Here is a 14,751-nt window from a genome sequence, read left to right on the forward strand (position 1 = left end):
CCACCGTGCTGGGCCCTCATAGATATTTCCATCCAGGAGAGAACCTAACAGGACACCTCCATCTCTAGGTTTAGTGAAACAGGGAAACCAATCAGGAAGAAGCACAAGGTGACCAAACATATTGAATTCCAGCTTAAAAGGAAAGCTGTGAGTTTGTGACAAGCTATCATGGATTTAAATTATTTAAATTATCCTAATGGAGTTTGGCAGGTGGCTCTGAATTAAGTGAGAAGTAAGATCAACCGCACTGGTCCAGGAAGGAGCAAAAGCAAGCATGCACACAAAGGTGTTTTAGAATGTTGTTCTCCAGGAGCTAAAGGCCATCATTAGAAATAGTAGCACAATTTCTTTTTTCTTCCAATTAGTTTTATTTATTTATTTTATAAAATTCATCTATTTTTATTGGAAAGTCAGATCTACAGAAAAAAGGAGAGGCAGAGAGAAAGATCTTCCATCTGTTGGTTCACTCCTCAAGTGGCCACAATGCCTGGAGCTGAGCAGATCCGAAGCCAGGAGCCTGGAGCTTCTTCTGGGTCTGCCATGCAGATGCAGTGTCCCAAGGCTTTGGGCCATCCCCTGCTGCTTTCCCAGGCTTTAAACAGAGTATTGGAGCGGAAGTGGAATACCTGGCTATAGATGGGCTCAGCTCTGGGCCTTATGGCCATTTGGGGAATGAACCAGTGGATGGAAGATTTCTTTCTGTCTCTGCCTCTGTATAATTCTGCCTTATATACAAACATATTTATGTACAAACATATATATAAATATATATTAAATACAATATATAATATATAATATACAGTACATACTATATAATATAAATACATAATATTTAATATATAATGCATAATATATAACATATGATGTATAATATAATATATAATATATAACACATACTATGTAATATATTAGACATAATATATAATATGTAACATAATATACAATGTTTAATATATAATATATAATTTACAATATAATATATTATGTCATATATAATACTTTCATATTATACATAATAATACATAATAATGTTATATATTATATCATACTATATATTGCATATTATATGTAATACATTATGTATCATTATACATCATATTAAATTATAGATATAATATGTATTATGTACATTATATATGTGTTATACACATATATAATATAAACATATTATAAAATATACATAATACATGCTATATCTATAATGTAATATAATGTATAATATATGTAATATATGATGTATAATTTATTATATATAACATATGACATACTATATGTCATATATTCTATGTAATATATAATATATTATAGACTATAATATATGGCATTATTGTTTATGTATATAATATGATATTGCATATGATATAATATATAGTGTGTTATGTATAATAGAATATAAAATATTAAACATATATAATATATGATGTATAGTATATAATATAATATATGATGTATTATGTAATATAATACATATTATGTAATATAATACATATTATATATTATATCACATATAATTATATATGATGTGTTGCATATATTATATCGTATATTATGCCATATATTATGTATTATATTATATACTATATGTTATATATTATACATTATATATCATATATTACATATTATTTATTATATTATATGTTATACATCACATATTATATTATATTATATATTATATGTTGTGTTATATGTTATATATTGTATGTTATATATTATATAATATGTTATGTGGTGTATTATGTATTATATATTACATGATTATATTATATATATTGTATTTAATATATTTTAAAATATATATGTTTATATATATCACATATTCTTCATTAGGGCTCCAGGATGTTATTTTCCTAGGTTTTCTCTATACTTCACCCACCCATTCTCCATCTTTTTGCTGATTCCTGCTCATTTCTATGAGCGTGAAGCACTGGCATGGGCCAGCTGTCCACCCTCAAACCTCTTCTCCCTGTGTCAGGGCTCCCCTAAGGACTTGGTTGAATCTCTGGGCTTTACATATCATCCACATTCTGACAGTTTTCCAACTTGTTCTCTGCCCTGGGTCTGTACCTAGCATTTCAGACTCAAGTCCAACTTCTGCTGACATCTCTTCTTGGGTATCTCAAGGGCATTTCAAATTCATTGTCTCAGAGAACCCACATTAAGACATACCCTCTTCACGTGTCAGGAATGGTAAGTGCTTCCTCCCCAACATTCAGGCTAAGCCTCCAACTGGTGCCGTGTGAGACGCCACCACAAACCTAGCCTCACTCCTGGAAGCATGTAGTCAATCACTTATTAAAAAAATATGTATTTGTTTTGCTTGAAACTCAAAGTGAGAGAGAGAGATCGTCCATCTGCTGGTTCACTCCTCCAAGTGGCTGCCAAGACTAACGCTGTGCTGGTCCTAAGCTGGGAGCTAGGAGCTTTTTCGAGGTCTTCCCTGTGGGTGCAGGGGCCTAAGGTCTTGTGCCATTTTCTGCTTCCAGGCCATTAGAAGGAGCTGAATCACAAGTGGAGCATCTGGGGCATGAACTGGTGCCCATATGGATGCCAGCACCTGAGGCTGAGTGTTAGCTTGCTATCCCCTATCCCAGCTCCTCAACCAAATAGTTTTTTTTTTACTGATATCTTTGCATGCACTGAGAATGCTTTGAAATTTTAAAAGGTCTACAAATTATGACCATAAAGTAAACCATCTAAAAGCAAGCTTCAGCAATATCTACGTGATTGTTGGTTTTCAGAATCCTTTTGTGTCCCTAACATAGACATTCGTTCAACCCACAACACAAGGGGGGGGGCAATGTGGGTTTATTTGATTTATCACATGACAATGTGAGTTTTTGTCTGCATTTCATTCTTGACCCAATGCAATGCAGTAATGCATCTTGATCATTTATATCTGAACACATTTAAAATTTATTTTTCCTTCAAAGGAGCAGGTTTTCTCACTGCTCAGAAAAGTTCAAAGAATATAGTGTGGAGTGGGCATTCAGTGTAACAGTTAGGTTGCTCACCTCTCATGCTGGTTTGCCTGATTTGATTTCCTGGCTTTGGCTCCTGACTCCAAGTTCCTGCTAATGCGAACCGTGGGAGGCAGGAATGACAACCCAACTCACTGGGTTCCTGTGACCCAAGTGAACATGTGGCCTGAGTTTATGGTTCTAAGCTTTGGCTCCAGCCTAGTCTTGACCATTGCACACTTTTGGGAGTTCTGTGTCTCTCTGGCTCCCATATCAATATTTTTTAAAAAATTATAAAGAATGGGCCTTGAACTTTGTAGTAATTCACATTCCTTTTGGAAAGAGTTGGAAAACCTTGAATGGAGACTTGGAAGAGGAGGAGACCAGGTAGTTCACAGGACACAGGCAACTCTCTGCCCCCAACCCATCCTGAGTATCTGTCCCTGGTGCTGAAACCTGCTGCTGTCTGCGTTGACAGTCCAAAGCAGAAGTCCGACCCCCTTCAAGGCAGAATGAACTGTAGGGTGACGTGATACACCTTCCCAGAGCACAGTGCTGGCCCTTCCTAGTGGCTACACCCTGCCTCTGCCACTTCCTGACCTGCGGCACTCACTCCCCTCCAGAACCCTTCCTCTGTAAGGTGCCCACTTTGTCCCTGCCGCATTATCTGCCTCTGCAGCAGCGGCAATGCGACCCATAGAAGAAAGATTCAACACGGGTGCTTGGTCTTGGCTAGGATGGCTACCTGGGTGACTGATGGGGAAGACCAAGTTCTTCTTATCTCTTTACATTCATGGAGATAATTGACTGGGAGCCCCAGGATGGCAACTTGCACACATGTAGCAGATCTGATTTGACATTTTAATTTTTTCCACCCTACCTATGTACAGAGGCATTACAGCAGCTGAGAAGTAAGAGGAGCAGCAGGATTTCCGGTCTACATGACAGATCCCAAACTACCCGAAAGATGAGAACCAGGAGGAGGAGGTCACGGAGGCAGACACATTCTTTAACCTAGCCCATTAGCCCTCGGCTGTGTCTGCGAGTGAGGGAAGCTCCCAATGCAGACAAACTGCTTGTAAATGGTGTGTTGTGTTTACAGCTCAGACTCCTACAAACTCACAGGCAATTAGCATAATGAAAGAAGAAAAAAAAATGTTGGCATTTTATGCATCTGCAACTTGACAATGACTATGTGAAGAGAGAATCTGCAATGCTAATGGAAATGTAATTGATGTAAAACTGCAATTCTCACAATGAACTCAGAAGGCAAGGAGCTTGCTTGCAATATAGATAAGATTAGAGGCAGCAGTTGGAATCCCAGCACATTAATCCTGACCGTATTTCTGCTGCCAAACGCTAATAAGTCAGTGATTGTTTGAATTCATATAGGTACCACCAATATTTATTGTATTCCCCACATCAAAGTTGGCTGCTGATGAATAAATCAATAAGAGCGTCTCATTATTTCCCTCCGCAGTGCCTACAGCCCAGGCACGATGTGCTGTTATGAACGGGATAAGCCAGGAGGCCGGCAGGCAGTCTAGGGAGCCCAACTGGGGCATCCCAGAGTCACAGATGAAGGCTCTGGGACCTGATGCTCCAAGTTGCCTTTGCCACACAGGGCCTGGCCCCCCTGCCAGATGCTTGTGGTGAGCTGCACCACCTTCTGGTGCAAAGAGCATCCGTGGCTGGGATGTGGTGCTGTTTTGCTGCCCTGCCTCCCTTCCCCACCCACCCCCAGCTGCCCTGGACTCCAGCTGGGCTGTCTCCTGTAGCTACTCCATCACCTGGCTCCCACAAGGGAGGTGGGAGAAGGAAAAAGCCAGCTGGCTTCCCTCTTGTGACTCAGATGGAGTCCCTGGCAGGGAGGGTGGAGGTGCTGGCGGAAGGGGGGGTCGGGAGGGGAGACCTTGTTGTCTGTATGTTTGTAGGATCTAGTGAACTTGTCTGCCCCTATTGTCCCGTTTGCTTCAAGCATAGTGTGTGCAGTGGCATCTGGCCTGGTGATTAGGACACCCTTGTCCCATGTCAGAGGACCTGAGTTCAAAGCCCAGATCTGGTTTCACACTCTTCAGCTTCCTGCTAACGCAGACCCTGGGAGTCAGCCATGTCTGGGTACTCCAGTAACTGGGTTCCTGACCCCCACATGGGCCCTCCTCAGACCAGGTGGATCAGTGGGGAGTAAATCAGTGAACCAGAACCCCACCCTACCCCCTCTCAAATCCTCAAAGGAAAAAAAAATAACCTTTCTGAAGAAGATATCTTCCCACTGCTTCCCTCTTCTTCCAATTCCCAAATAGCTTTGAGCCATCCTCCTCTGCTTTCCAAAGGCCACAAGCAGGGCGCTAGAGGGGAAGTGGAGCAGCTGGGACACAAACCGTTGCCCATACGGAATCCTGGTGCTTGCAAGGAAAGGATCAGCCAATTGAACCATCGTGTTGGGCCCAGCATTTGAAGTAATTGTGTGAGACCCATGTAAAAACATGATGCAGGGTCCAGCACGGTAGCCTAGCAGCTAAAGGCCTCACCTTGCACATGCCGTTGGGATCCCATATGAGTACCGGTTCTAATCCCGACAGCCCCACTTCCCATCCAGCTCCACACTTGTGACCTGGAAAAGCAGTCGAGGATGGTCCAAAGCCTTGGGACCCTGTATCCACATGGGAGACCTGGAAGAGACTCCAGGCTGCTGGATTCAGACCAGCTTAGCTCTGGCTGTTGCGGCCACTTGGGGAGTGAATCACTGGACGGAAGATCTTCCTCTCTGTCTCTGCTTCTCTCTATATTTCTGACTTTCCAATAAAAATAGAACAAATCTTTAAAAAAAAAAGCCGTGGTACAGATCTACAATGATATGATTGTAAAAGCTGCTAAGCCCAAGCACTGATGCCCTCAGTCTGAAGGAAACACTTGCTAAATTCCAGTTGGAGATTGGTGACAAGAAATGCCAAACTGTTCCTCCTTCACCGACTCCTGTATTGCACCCACAGATCTTGTGGGGTCTCTGAGACCCAGATTAGCAAGCCTTGCTGCCAGGACACCAAGTCTGGCCTTGGTGGCTTAGGAGAGGCCCCCTGCTATCTTTCCCCCTAGGTTGCATGCTCTGGTTTTCAGGGCCCACTGCTCTCTCCACAGGTGCTTGGCCTTGGAGGCTGATCGTAGCAGCAGGCACCAGTGCCTGGACACAAGAGAAACTCACCTTGGCCAAGACAGTCTGTTGGATCTGAAAGCCTTGATTTAATATCCCAAGCCCTTCAGGCGTGTCCTCCCCGGAGGGTGTAAGTGCAAGCTGGTCTCCTGAAGCAGAATTCCACTTTAATATTTTAGGGAAATTATAGAATAATATATTTCCTCAAGGGAGACAGTTTTCTGGCCCCAAACAAACCATTAGTCAGTTGTGGTGCGAGCAGCTTTCCTTCCTAATGGAGTCATATGCATGCATCTTTGGTCTTGCCCGAGTTCTGAAATAGGTTGCAGCGACAGGCGCTCTGTCAGGGACGCTGTAGCGCTCACAAGGACAGGGGCTCCAAAGGTCTGACTTGCACTCACGATTGTCCCCTACAAAGACCTTTACACCCTAACACCAGGGTCACACAGCAGGACTTCTCCATTGGAAGACCCAAGTTAGCACGTAAAGCTGCCACCTGCAATGCTGGCATCCCATAACGGTTCCAGTTCAAGCTCCAGCTGTTCTACGTCTGACCTAGTTCCCTGCTAACGCACCTGGGAAATGCAGCAGCTAGTGAGCCAAGGACTTGGGACCATGTGGAAGACCTGGAAAAGCTCCTGGCTCCTGGCTTCAAGCTGCCCCTGGCTATTGCGGTCATTTGGGGAGCGAATCAGTGGGTGGCAAGCATTTTTCTGTCTCTCCGCAGCTCTGACATTCAAATAAATAAATAAGCCTTAAAATCTAAAGAGAGCCTCACAGACACACTGCTGATAGAAGAGAGAAAGGAAAAAGACACAGCAGTGAAACCAATTGTCCGTTCCCATTTCTTTTAATGAAATAGGATGTTTAGCACGGCTAATAGATGCACACGGCTTGTGCATGTGGTCCTACACTGGTTGGATTACTCGTGCAGCCATGACGTCACAGCTGCTTGGTATCTTCCTACCCTAATAGTACTGTGCTTCCCAGCACTGCCGTAAGAAATTCCCTCCAACTGGAGGCTTATACTGAAACGTATCATGGATGATCTCACAGTGTTGGAGGTTCAAAGCCCAAGGTGCCAGCAAGGCTGGATCTCCCAGCTTCTGGTTTTCAGAGTAATCTTCAATTCATCACCAATCTCTGCAAGATCATATGGTGTTCTCCTTAAATGAATCTTTCTGTCTGTTCAAATTCTCATAATCATATTGGAGGGCTGGCGTTGTGACATAGCAGGTAAAGCCACCCATGGCAGTATCCATGTGGGTGCCAATTCGTGTCCCACTACTCTACTTTCCATTCAGCTCCCTGCTAATAACCTGGGAAAAGCAACAAAGATGGCAAAAATGTTTGGGCCCTAGATATCTGTGTAAGTGACCTGCAAGAAGCTCTTGGCTCCTGGTTCTTGGCTTTCAGCCTGACCATGTTAGCCATCTGGGGAGTGAACTGGAGGCTGGAATCTGTGTGTGTGTGTGTGGGTATGTGTGTGTGTCCCTCTCTGTATCCCTGCCTTTCAAATAAACAAATATTTAAAAAACAAAAACAGAATAATACTAGATTAGTAACCATTCTAATGATGGACTCATTTTCACAGACATTGGAGGTTAATTTTTAAAAAAACTTTTACTTATGTCAAAGGCAAAGGTACATAAAGAAATCTTCCGTGATTTATTTCTTTTTGGTGAAGCAATTTTAATTACGAGTGGTAAGCAGTAAAAGTGCAATTATGTCTAAGTCTCATATTTCACAGACTAGACCAGGTTTTCATGGATTTTGCTTGTAATGCGCTGAAGGCGGGACCCACTGCTGGATCTTCTTTCTGCTAGTGGAAGAAGATACATACTGTTCACGTGAGCCACTCACGCTGATCTTGTGCTTTGTCCAAATGAGTTTCTGGACAGCGGGTGGTTTTGCTGTTGGAAGATCATTGATCATACAGTGAAGCCTAGGATGCCATTCATCCCAGAACATGTTTACGGCATTCATTTCTGTGAAATAGGTAACCCACGGGTGACATCCAGGAACGTGTTTGTCTGTATTTTCTTCACCTACTAAGGCACCAACCCTTACACCATTGGTCCTGAAGAAGACCTGGAGGTAGCCACGGAGCATACCGTGGCAGCCCACCTGCTGTAGTCCGTCAAGAAAGAAATCCTATATCGGGGGCCCGGCAGCGTGGCCTAGCGGCTAAAGTCCTCACCTTGAACGCCCCAGGATCCCATATGGGTGCCGGTTCTGGTCCCGGCAGCTCCACTTCCCATCCAGCTCCCTGCTTGTGGCCTGGGAAAGCAGTCGAGGATGGCCCAATGCATTGGGACCCTGCACCCACATGGGAGACCTGGAAGAAGTTCCTGGTTCCCGGCTTCAGATCGGCACAGCACTGGTCGTCGCGCTCACTTTGGGAATGAATAATCGGACGGAAGCTCTTCCTCTCTGTCTCTCCTCTCTGTATATCTGACTTTGTAATAAAAATAAATACATCTTAAAAAAAAATCTTATAACGGACATTTCACTCCCCAGAGAACTGCAATGACCAGGGTTAGCCAGCCTGAAGTGAGGAACCTCAAATTCTGTCTGGATCTCCCATGTGGGTACCAGCAGCCCAAGTACTTGGGCCATCTTCTACTGCCTTTCCAGGTACGTTAGCAGAGTGGTGAATAGAAAGTGGAACAGATAGGATCTGTGCTTCTAGGGAATGCTGACATCCTAGCCAATGGTTTAACTCACTGTGCCACAACTCTGATCCTATAACACGTGAATTTCAGGGAACACAGCACAGCCTGGAACACATCATATCTCTTACGCGACTTTGAAGCTTCTGGAAACAGAACATTGTCCGTAACTCCTTTTTGTCGCTCAGATCTGTGACAGAAGCTAGCGAATACTAACTCAGACCCCAGGCTCCACAGGCAGGTAGATTGGCTAAATATGGGAGCAGAAGAGACTGGTGGAAATGAATCACCTTGAAACAGTCTTCCTTGGTGACATGCCCATATTCTAATGTTTTTCTCCCCAGTCTCAGAAATTCCCTTCATCTGCGGCCTTGGCAATGAGCTATAAAGCAGCAGGGTGAAGACTGATGGCATGTCAGACAGGGCTGTTTATCACCATGTTCAGGTGATTAATACCTGTGCGCTGGTGTTCAGATGTGTCACAGTGTCACCCTGGGATAATGCAGGTGTCTGGTCACACATGGAAAGTGACAGCAAAGGACTTGGAGTCACGTGACCTGCTGGGCAGCTCGTGCCTACTGGACTCAGCTTTGCCCTACGTGACTATGGACTTTGAGTGTCCACATCCTCATCTGTTTGTCAGCTCAAAGAACTCTCTGGGCCCTTAGGGGCCTCATCACTCTTCTCTGGTCTTCAACTTGCCGGGGAACAAAAGCATGTCTTTTCTGTAGAGACCAGTGTTCTTGCCTTCAACATGTCAGCCCAGCCATCAGTCCCAATGCCTGGCCCTAGATGGAAGTAGTATTCATCTTCATGAGAGATTATCTGGTTACAAGGAATAGGAACCCAATCCACTGAGCTTGGGGAGAACGGAGCTTATTGAGAGGACACAAAGTCTGTCTCATAGACGCCTGAGGCAGAAGCCAAGCAAGACTGGGTCCCACATGTCCCAGATACATTGAGCTATTGAAGACAAGTTTTCTCTCGCTGTTTATGGGGATGCATGGTCTATTGCACACACACATGCATAAACCACACACACACACACACACACACACACAGACACACACCTTTGGCTCATCTCAGCGTGGGCTCTGGTTTGGTTCTAATTGACATTGCATTCCAACACCCACCACCAACTGACTTCTACCATCTGCTGTTTGAATTATAGAGGAGAAGCTGGTCATTCCAGGCCAGCACATGTTGGTTCTCCTTGGGTTTGGGGTGTCCAGTCATGGTGTGAACAGCTGTGGGAGGCATTTAAAAGACAAAGGGCGAGTCTGGGATGGTAGCCTATTAGCTAAATTCCTTGCCTTGCACACACCGGTATCCCATATGGGTGCCAGTCCATATCCTGGTGGCCCCGCTTCCCATCCAGCTCCCTGTTTGTGGCCTGGGAAAGCATTCGAGGATGGCCCAAAGCCTTGGGACCCTGCACCCATGTGGGAGACCTCCTGGCTCCTGGCTTCGGATCAGTTCAGCTCTGGCTGTTGAGACCACTTGGGGAGTGAAGCATCAGATGGAAGATCTTCCTGTTTGTCTATCCTCCTTTCTGTATATCTGCCTTTCCAATAAAAATAAATAAATCTTACAAAAAATAAATGTTCATGGGTAAGACCACATTGCCCACCAAAGAGATTGCTTCAGTTTAGCCTTCAATGAGCCACGTCTGAAAATAGTTGCTGCTCTTCCTTGTCTTCTCTGGCCTCTCTGCCCTTGGTCATCTGACAGGTGAGAGACCACGTTGTACTTTATTCTCAGTTTGCATCTGACTTCTACTATGTCTGAGGATGTAGATGTTCTTTATGTCTAAGAATCATCCATTTGTTTATGCCCTCTGCCGTTTTTTTCTCTTATTGATTTTTAAGAGCTCTTTGCAAATTGAGAAAATCAGCTCTCAGCATATTGTATGTGCTACAAATATCTATTTTCAGTGCCACTGGCCTTTTAGTTTGATTTGCCGTTTTTCGTTGTAAAAATGATACAGTTTTTAAATAAAAGATTTATTTATTTTTACTTCAAAGGTAGAGCTTACAGAGAGAAGAGACAGTCAGAGATATCTTTTATCCCCTGGTTCACTTCCCAAATGGCGGAGCTGGGTTCCTCCAAATCCAGGAGCATGGAGCTTCCTCTGGGTCTCCCACATTGGTGCAGGGGCTCAAGGACGTGGGCCATCTTCCACTTCTTTCCCAAGCCATAAGCAGGTAGCTGCATAAGAAGTGGAGTAGCCAGGACTTGAACTGGTGTCCAAAAGAAATGCGAACACCACAAGTGGAGGTTTGACCTACCACACCATGGTGCCAGCCCCAACATGGCACACTTCTACCTAGCCAAATTTATCAGATTGACCAACTTTTGTTTTTGGTTTCTGTATTGTGTATTGTTTTACAAATGCCTCTCTCATTCTGAGATTTAAGAATAATGCAAGCCAGGCTCGGCGAGGTAGCCTAGTGGCTAAAGTCCCCGCCTTGCATGTGCCAGCATCCCCTTCAGCTCTCTGCTTGTGGCCTAGGAAAGCAGTAGAGGACGACCCAAATCCTTGGGATACCTGGAAGAAGTTCCTGGCTCCTGGCCTTCAATTTGGCTCAGTTTCGGGCATTGAGGCCACCTGGGGAGTGAACTAGCGGATGAAGGATCTTTCTCTTTGTCTCTCCTTTTCTCTGTAAAATAAGACTTTCCAACAAAAATAAATAAATCTTTAAAAAAAAAAAGAAAAAATATGCAAGGCATTGCTTCTGGGTTGCTGTGTATATCAATGTGGTGTCACAGGAGCTAGATCAGACGTGGAGCAGCTGGGAGGAGAACCAGTGTCTGCAGGCAGAGATTAGCATGCTGACGTATGGCACTGGTACTAAGAGATCATTTATTCATGTAAGAGCCAGAGATAGATCTGTCTGCTGGTTCTCTCAGAGGACCATGTGGGCAGGGCTGAGACAGGAGCCACGAGCTTCCTGCAGGTCCCCCACATGGGCAGCAGGGTCCCAAGTACTTGGCTATCTTCCACTTGCTTTTGCCAGACTATTAACAGTGAGCTGGATCAGAAGTAGAGTAGAAGGGCTATGAGTTGGTGCCCACAGGTGATGCTAGCGTTGCAGGCTCTGGATTTACCAGCTATACAACAAGGCAGTCTCCTAAATTTGAATCTTGAAGTTATAGTTAGTAAAGTTGTAGTGGAATTCCATCTGAGTCTCCCAGCTGGGTGGCAGTGGCCAAATCCCTGGGCCATCTGCCTGTCCTTTTCCAGGTTATGTTAGCAGGAAAGTTGGATTGGAAGCAGAGCAACTGGAAGTAGAACTGGTGCTCTCTCCTGCCTGTGCTGCAGATGTTGGCCTAACCTGCTGTGCCACAGCATCGATCTCTGCACACTTTAATGCCCTGTGGGGCCAAAAGAGCAGTTGGGAACTTGGTTACACATGTGGGTGACAGGAGCCCAATGACTTGAGCCATGTCTGCCGTTCTTAGCGTCTGTCCGGTGGCAAGCTGTGTTTGAACAAGCACCTTCTGTAGGCGGTGAATGTGTCAAAGATAGGAATGGACACAGTCAGGTTCATGTTTGGCTGAAGCCCCGCAGGCAAGGCTTGGTGGAAGATGTTGCGGCTAACCAGACAGGAGCGTGTGCTTCAGAGCAGAGTTGTGGGAACAAGAGACTGGCTGTTGTCTTCCTCCGCACATCAGCATACTAGCTGCCCTTTCTATTTCTCCTTACCCTTTCCTCACCTCGTTGTTGTTAGTTGGTGTTTTTGCACTCTGTGGCTTTATGTTGGTATTTTGTTTTGGAGTTGTGGTCAAGTGTTCTATACTTTCCCTATAGGGCATCTCTGTAAAAATCAAAGTGCTGTAATAAGAAGCTTGTGCCTTTAGAACAAGGCTAGTTAAAGTCACAAGGAGCTATCGTTTCACGTCCTCTAGGAGGGATACCGACAAGTGTTGGTGAGAATGCGGAGAGCTGGGCACCTTGCACAATGCCCGTGGGAAAGTAAAAGGGAGACTCAACCTTGGAAAGAGTTTGGCATTTTCTTTAAAAAGCAAGCATGGAGTTTCCATGTGACTCAGAAATTCCACACATGTGTCTATATACCCAAGAGAATGAAAATTTACATCCACACAAAACCTTGTCCGCAAATGTTCACAGCAGTAGTATTTATATAAGCCTGACAGTAAAAATAACTCAAACCTCCAGCAATGGATCGATAGAGAAGCAAAATGTGTTGCAGTGGAATATTACCCAGCAATTCAAAGGATTGACGTACTGATAACATGGATGTAAAAACGTTTTTTGAGACAAAGAAAGACTAGTTGCGTAAGACAGAATGGCTTTGGTAGGCAAATCTACAAAGACAGAAAATAGCTTAGCAGTTGGCTAGGATTACGAATGGGAGAGTGGATTATATGGAGGAAAAAATAGGCTGTGACTGCCAATGGATACTGGATTTCTTTTTGGGGTGATAGAAACGTTCTAAAGGTGGTTATGGTGATGGTTACTTAAGTCTACGAATTTTTTGAAGATTTATTTATTTTTATTGGCAAGGCAAATTCACAGAGAGAAGGAGAGACAGAGAGGAAGATCTTCTGTCTGCTGAGCTGATCTGAAGCCAAAAGCCAGGAGCTTCTTCTGGAGTTTTCCAGGCAGATGCAGAGTCCCAAGGCTTTGGGCCGTCCACCACTGCTTTCCCAGACCACAATCAGGGAGCTGGATGGGAAGTGGACCAGTCGGACATGAACCAGCACCCAGTGCATGCAAGGCAAGGACTTTAGCCACTAGGCTTCTGCATTGGGCCCAAGTTTATAAGTATTTTTTCAAGATTTATTTATCTTTGTTTAAAAGGCAGATTCATAGAGGAAGGAAGAGAGATAGACATCTTCCATCTGTTCACTCTCCAAATGACCTCAATGACCAGGGCTGATCTGAAGCCAGGAACTTGGAGCTTCTGCCAAGTCTGCCACATTGGACCCAGTCCAGTTCATCCTACACCCACCATGGCTCTTGGGAGCACCAGTAGGTGCTGGAGCCTAGCCCAGTCTGGAACACACCAGGTCCATTCCGCATCCATGCTGAGGGATGCTGCATCCATGTCCAGCCTGGTTTGTCATCCCCATTCTGGCTCTCATGCTCACCAGTGGAAACTGCAGCCCAGTAGGGGTGTCTCCTTAGCTCCCCAACCAGGCCTGCTCCCAGCTACAGGACTTGTGCATGCTGGTGGTTGCTCTGATCCAATCTGGTATAACCTACTACCTGGCTTGGCCTTTACCTTCAGATACTATAGCCTGGCCCGACCCCACCTCCCCCCAGTCTAAACTGTCCCTGGTGAATTGCTGCAACTTAACCCTGTCTGGCCTGCCCCCATCCCTGGCTTTCATGCAAACCAGTAGGTATGATAGCCTAGTCCAGCACGGTCCACATCCCATCCTGGTTTCTGCACATACCAGTATGTTACTCTCTGGTCTGCCCCTGTCTGGTCTGCCCCCCGGCAAAGCTAACCCACACTCCACCAACCTTACCAATACGTAGAGCAGCCCTGCCTAGCCTGACCAACACATGTTCACCAGTGTGAATTACAGCCCACCAGCAAGTTCCCCAAGTTCCCCTGCCAGGCCCACTCCCAGACCCAGACCTCATGTGTGCCAGCAGGTGCTAGGCCTTTATCTGGCACAGTCTATCACCCAAGAGTCAGGCTTTGTGTGTGCTGGTGGATGTTGTGGCCCGGCTCTCTCTACACCCAATGCTCGGGTGGGCCTGTGGGTGCTACAGCCTGAATCAGCCTGGTCTGTTCCCAACCGCAGTACCCATGAGTATTGGTGAGTTGCATTGTCTTACCTAGTTTGGTATGTCACCACCCCCAGCTCTTGAGCAAACCAGTAGATACTGCAGTCCCACAGGGGTGAACCCACATATGCCCCTCAGAATCTTGCCCCAGATGTAATTCTCTCATGAGTTGGTTAGTGTCATGGCCCAGCCTAATGGGACCTATCC

At 45.1% G+C, this 14,751-nt stretch overlaps 1 protein-coding gene across 1 annotated transcript; it reads right to left on the bottom strand.

Moving 5' to 3' along the window:
- Window positions 1-7,872: 7,872 nt before the first annotated feature.
- Window positions 7,873-8,941, bottom strand: LOC118760386 (NADH dehydrogenase [ubiquinone] 1 alpha subcomplex subunit 12-like). The gene is made up of 2 exons (XM_058657060.1): window positions 8,912-8,941; window positions 7,873-8,262 (listed from the first exon to the last, which is right to left on the bottom strand). The coding sequence occupies exons 1-2, from the start codon at window positions 8,939-8,941 to the stop codon at window positions 7,873-7,875; spliced, it is 420 nt and encodes a 139-aa protein (XP_058513043.1).
- Window positions 8,942-14,751: the final 5,810 nt, after the last annotated feature.

Source organism: Ochotona princeps, chromosome 2, assembly GCF_030435755.1.
Source record: "Ochotona princeps isolate mOchPri1 chromosome 2, mOchPri1.hap1, whole genome shotgun sequence".
In the NCBI taxonomy this organism is placed as follows: Eukaryota; Metazoa; Chordata; class Mammalia; order Lagomorpha; family Ochotonidae; genus Ochotona; species Ochotona princeps.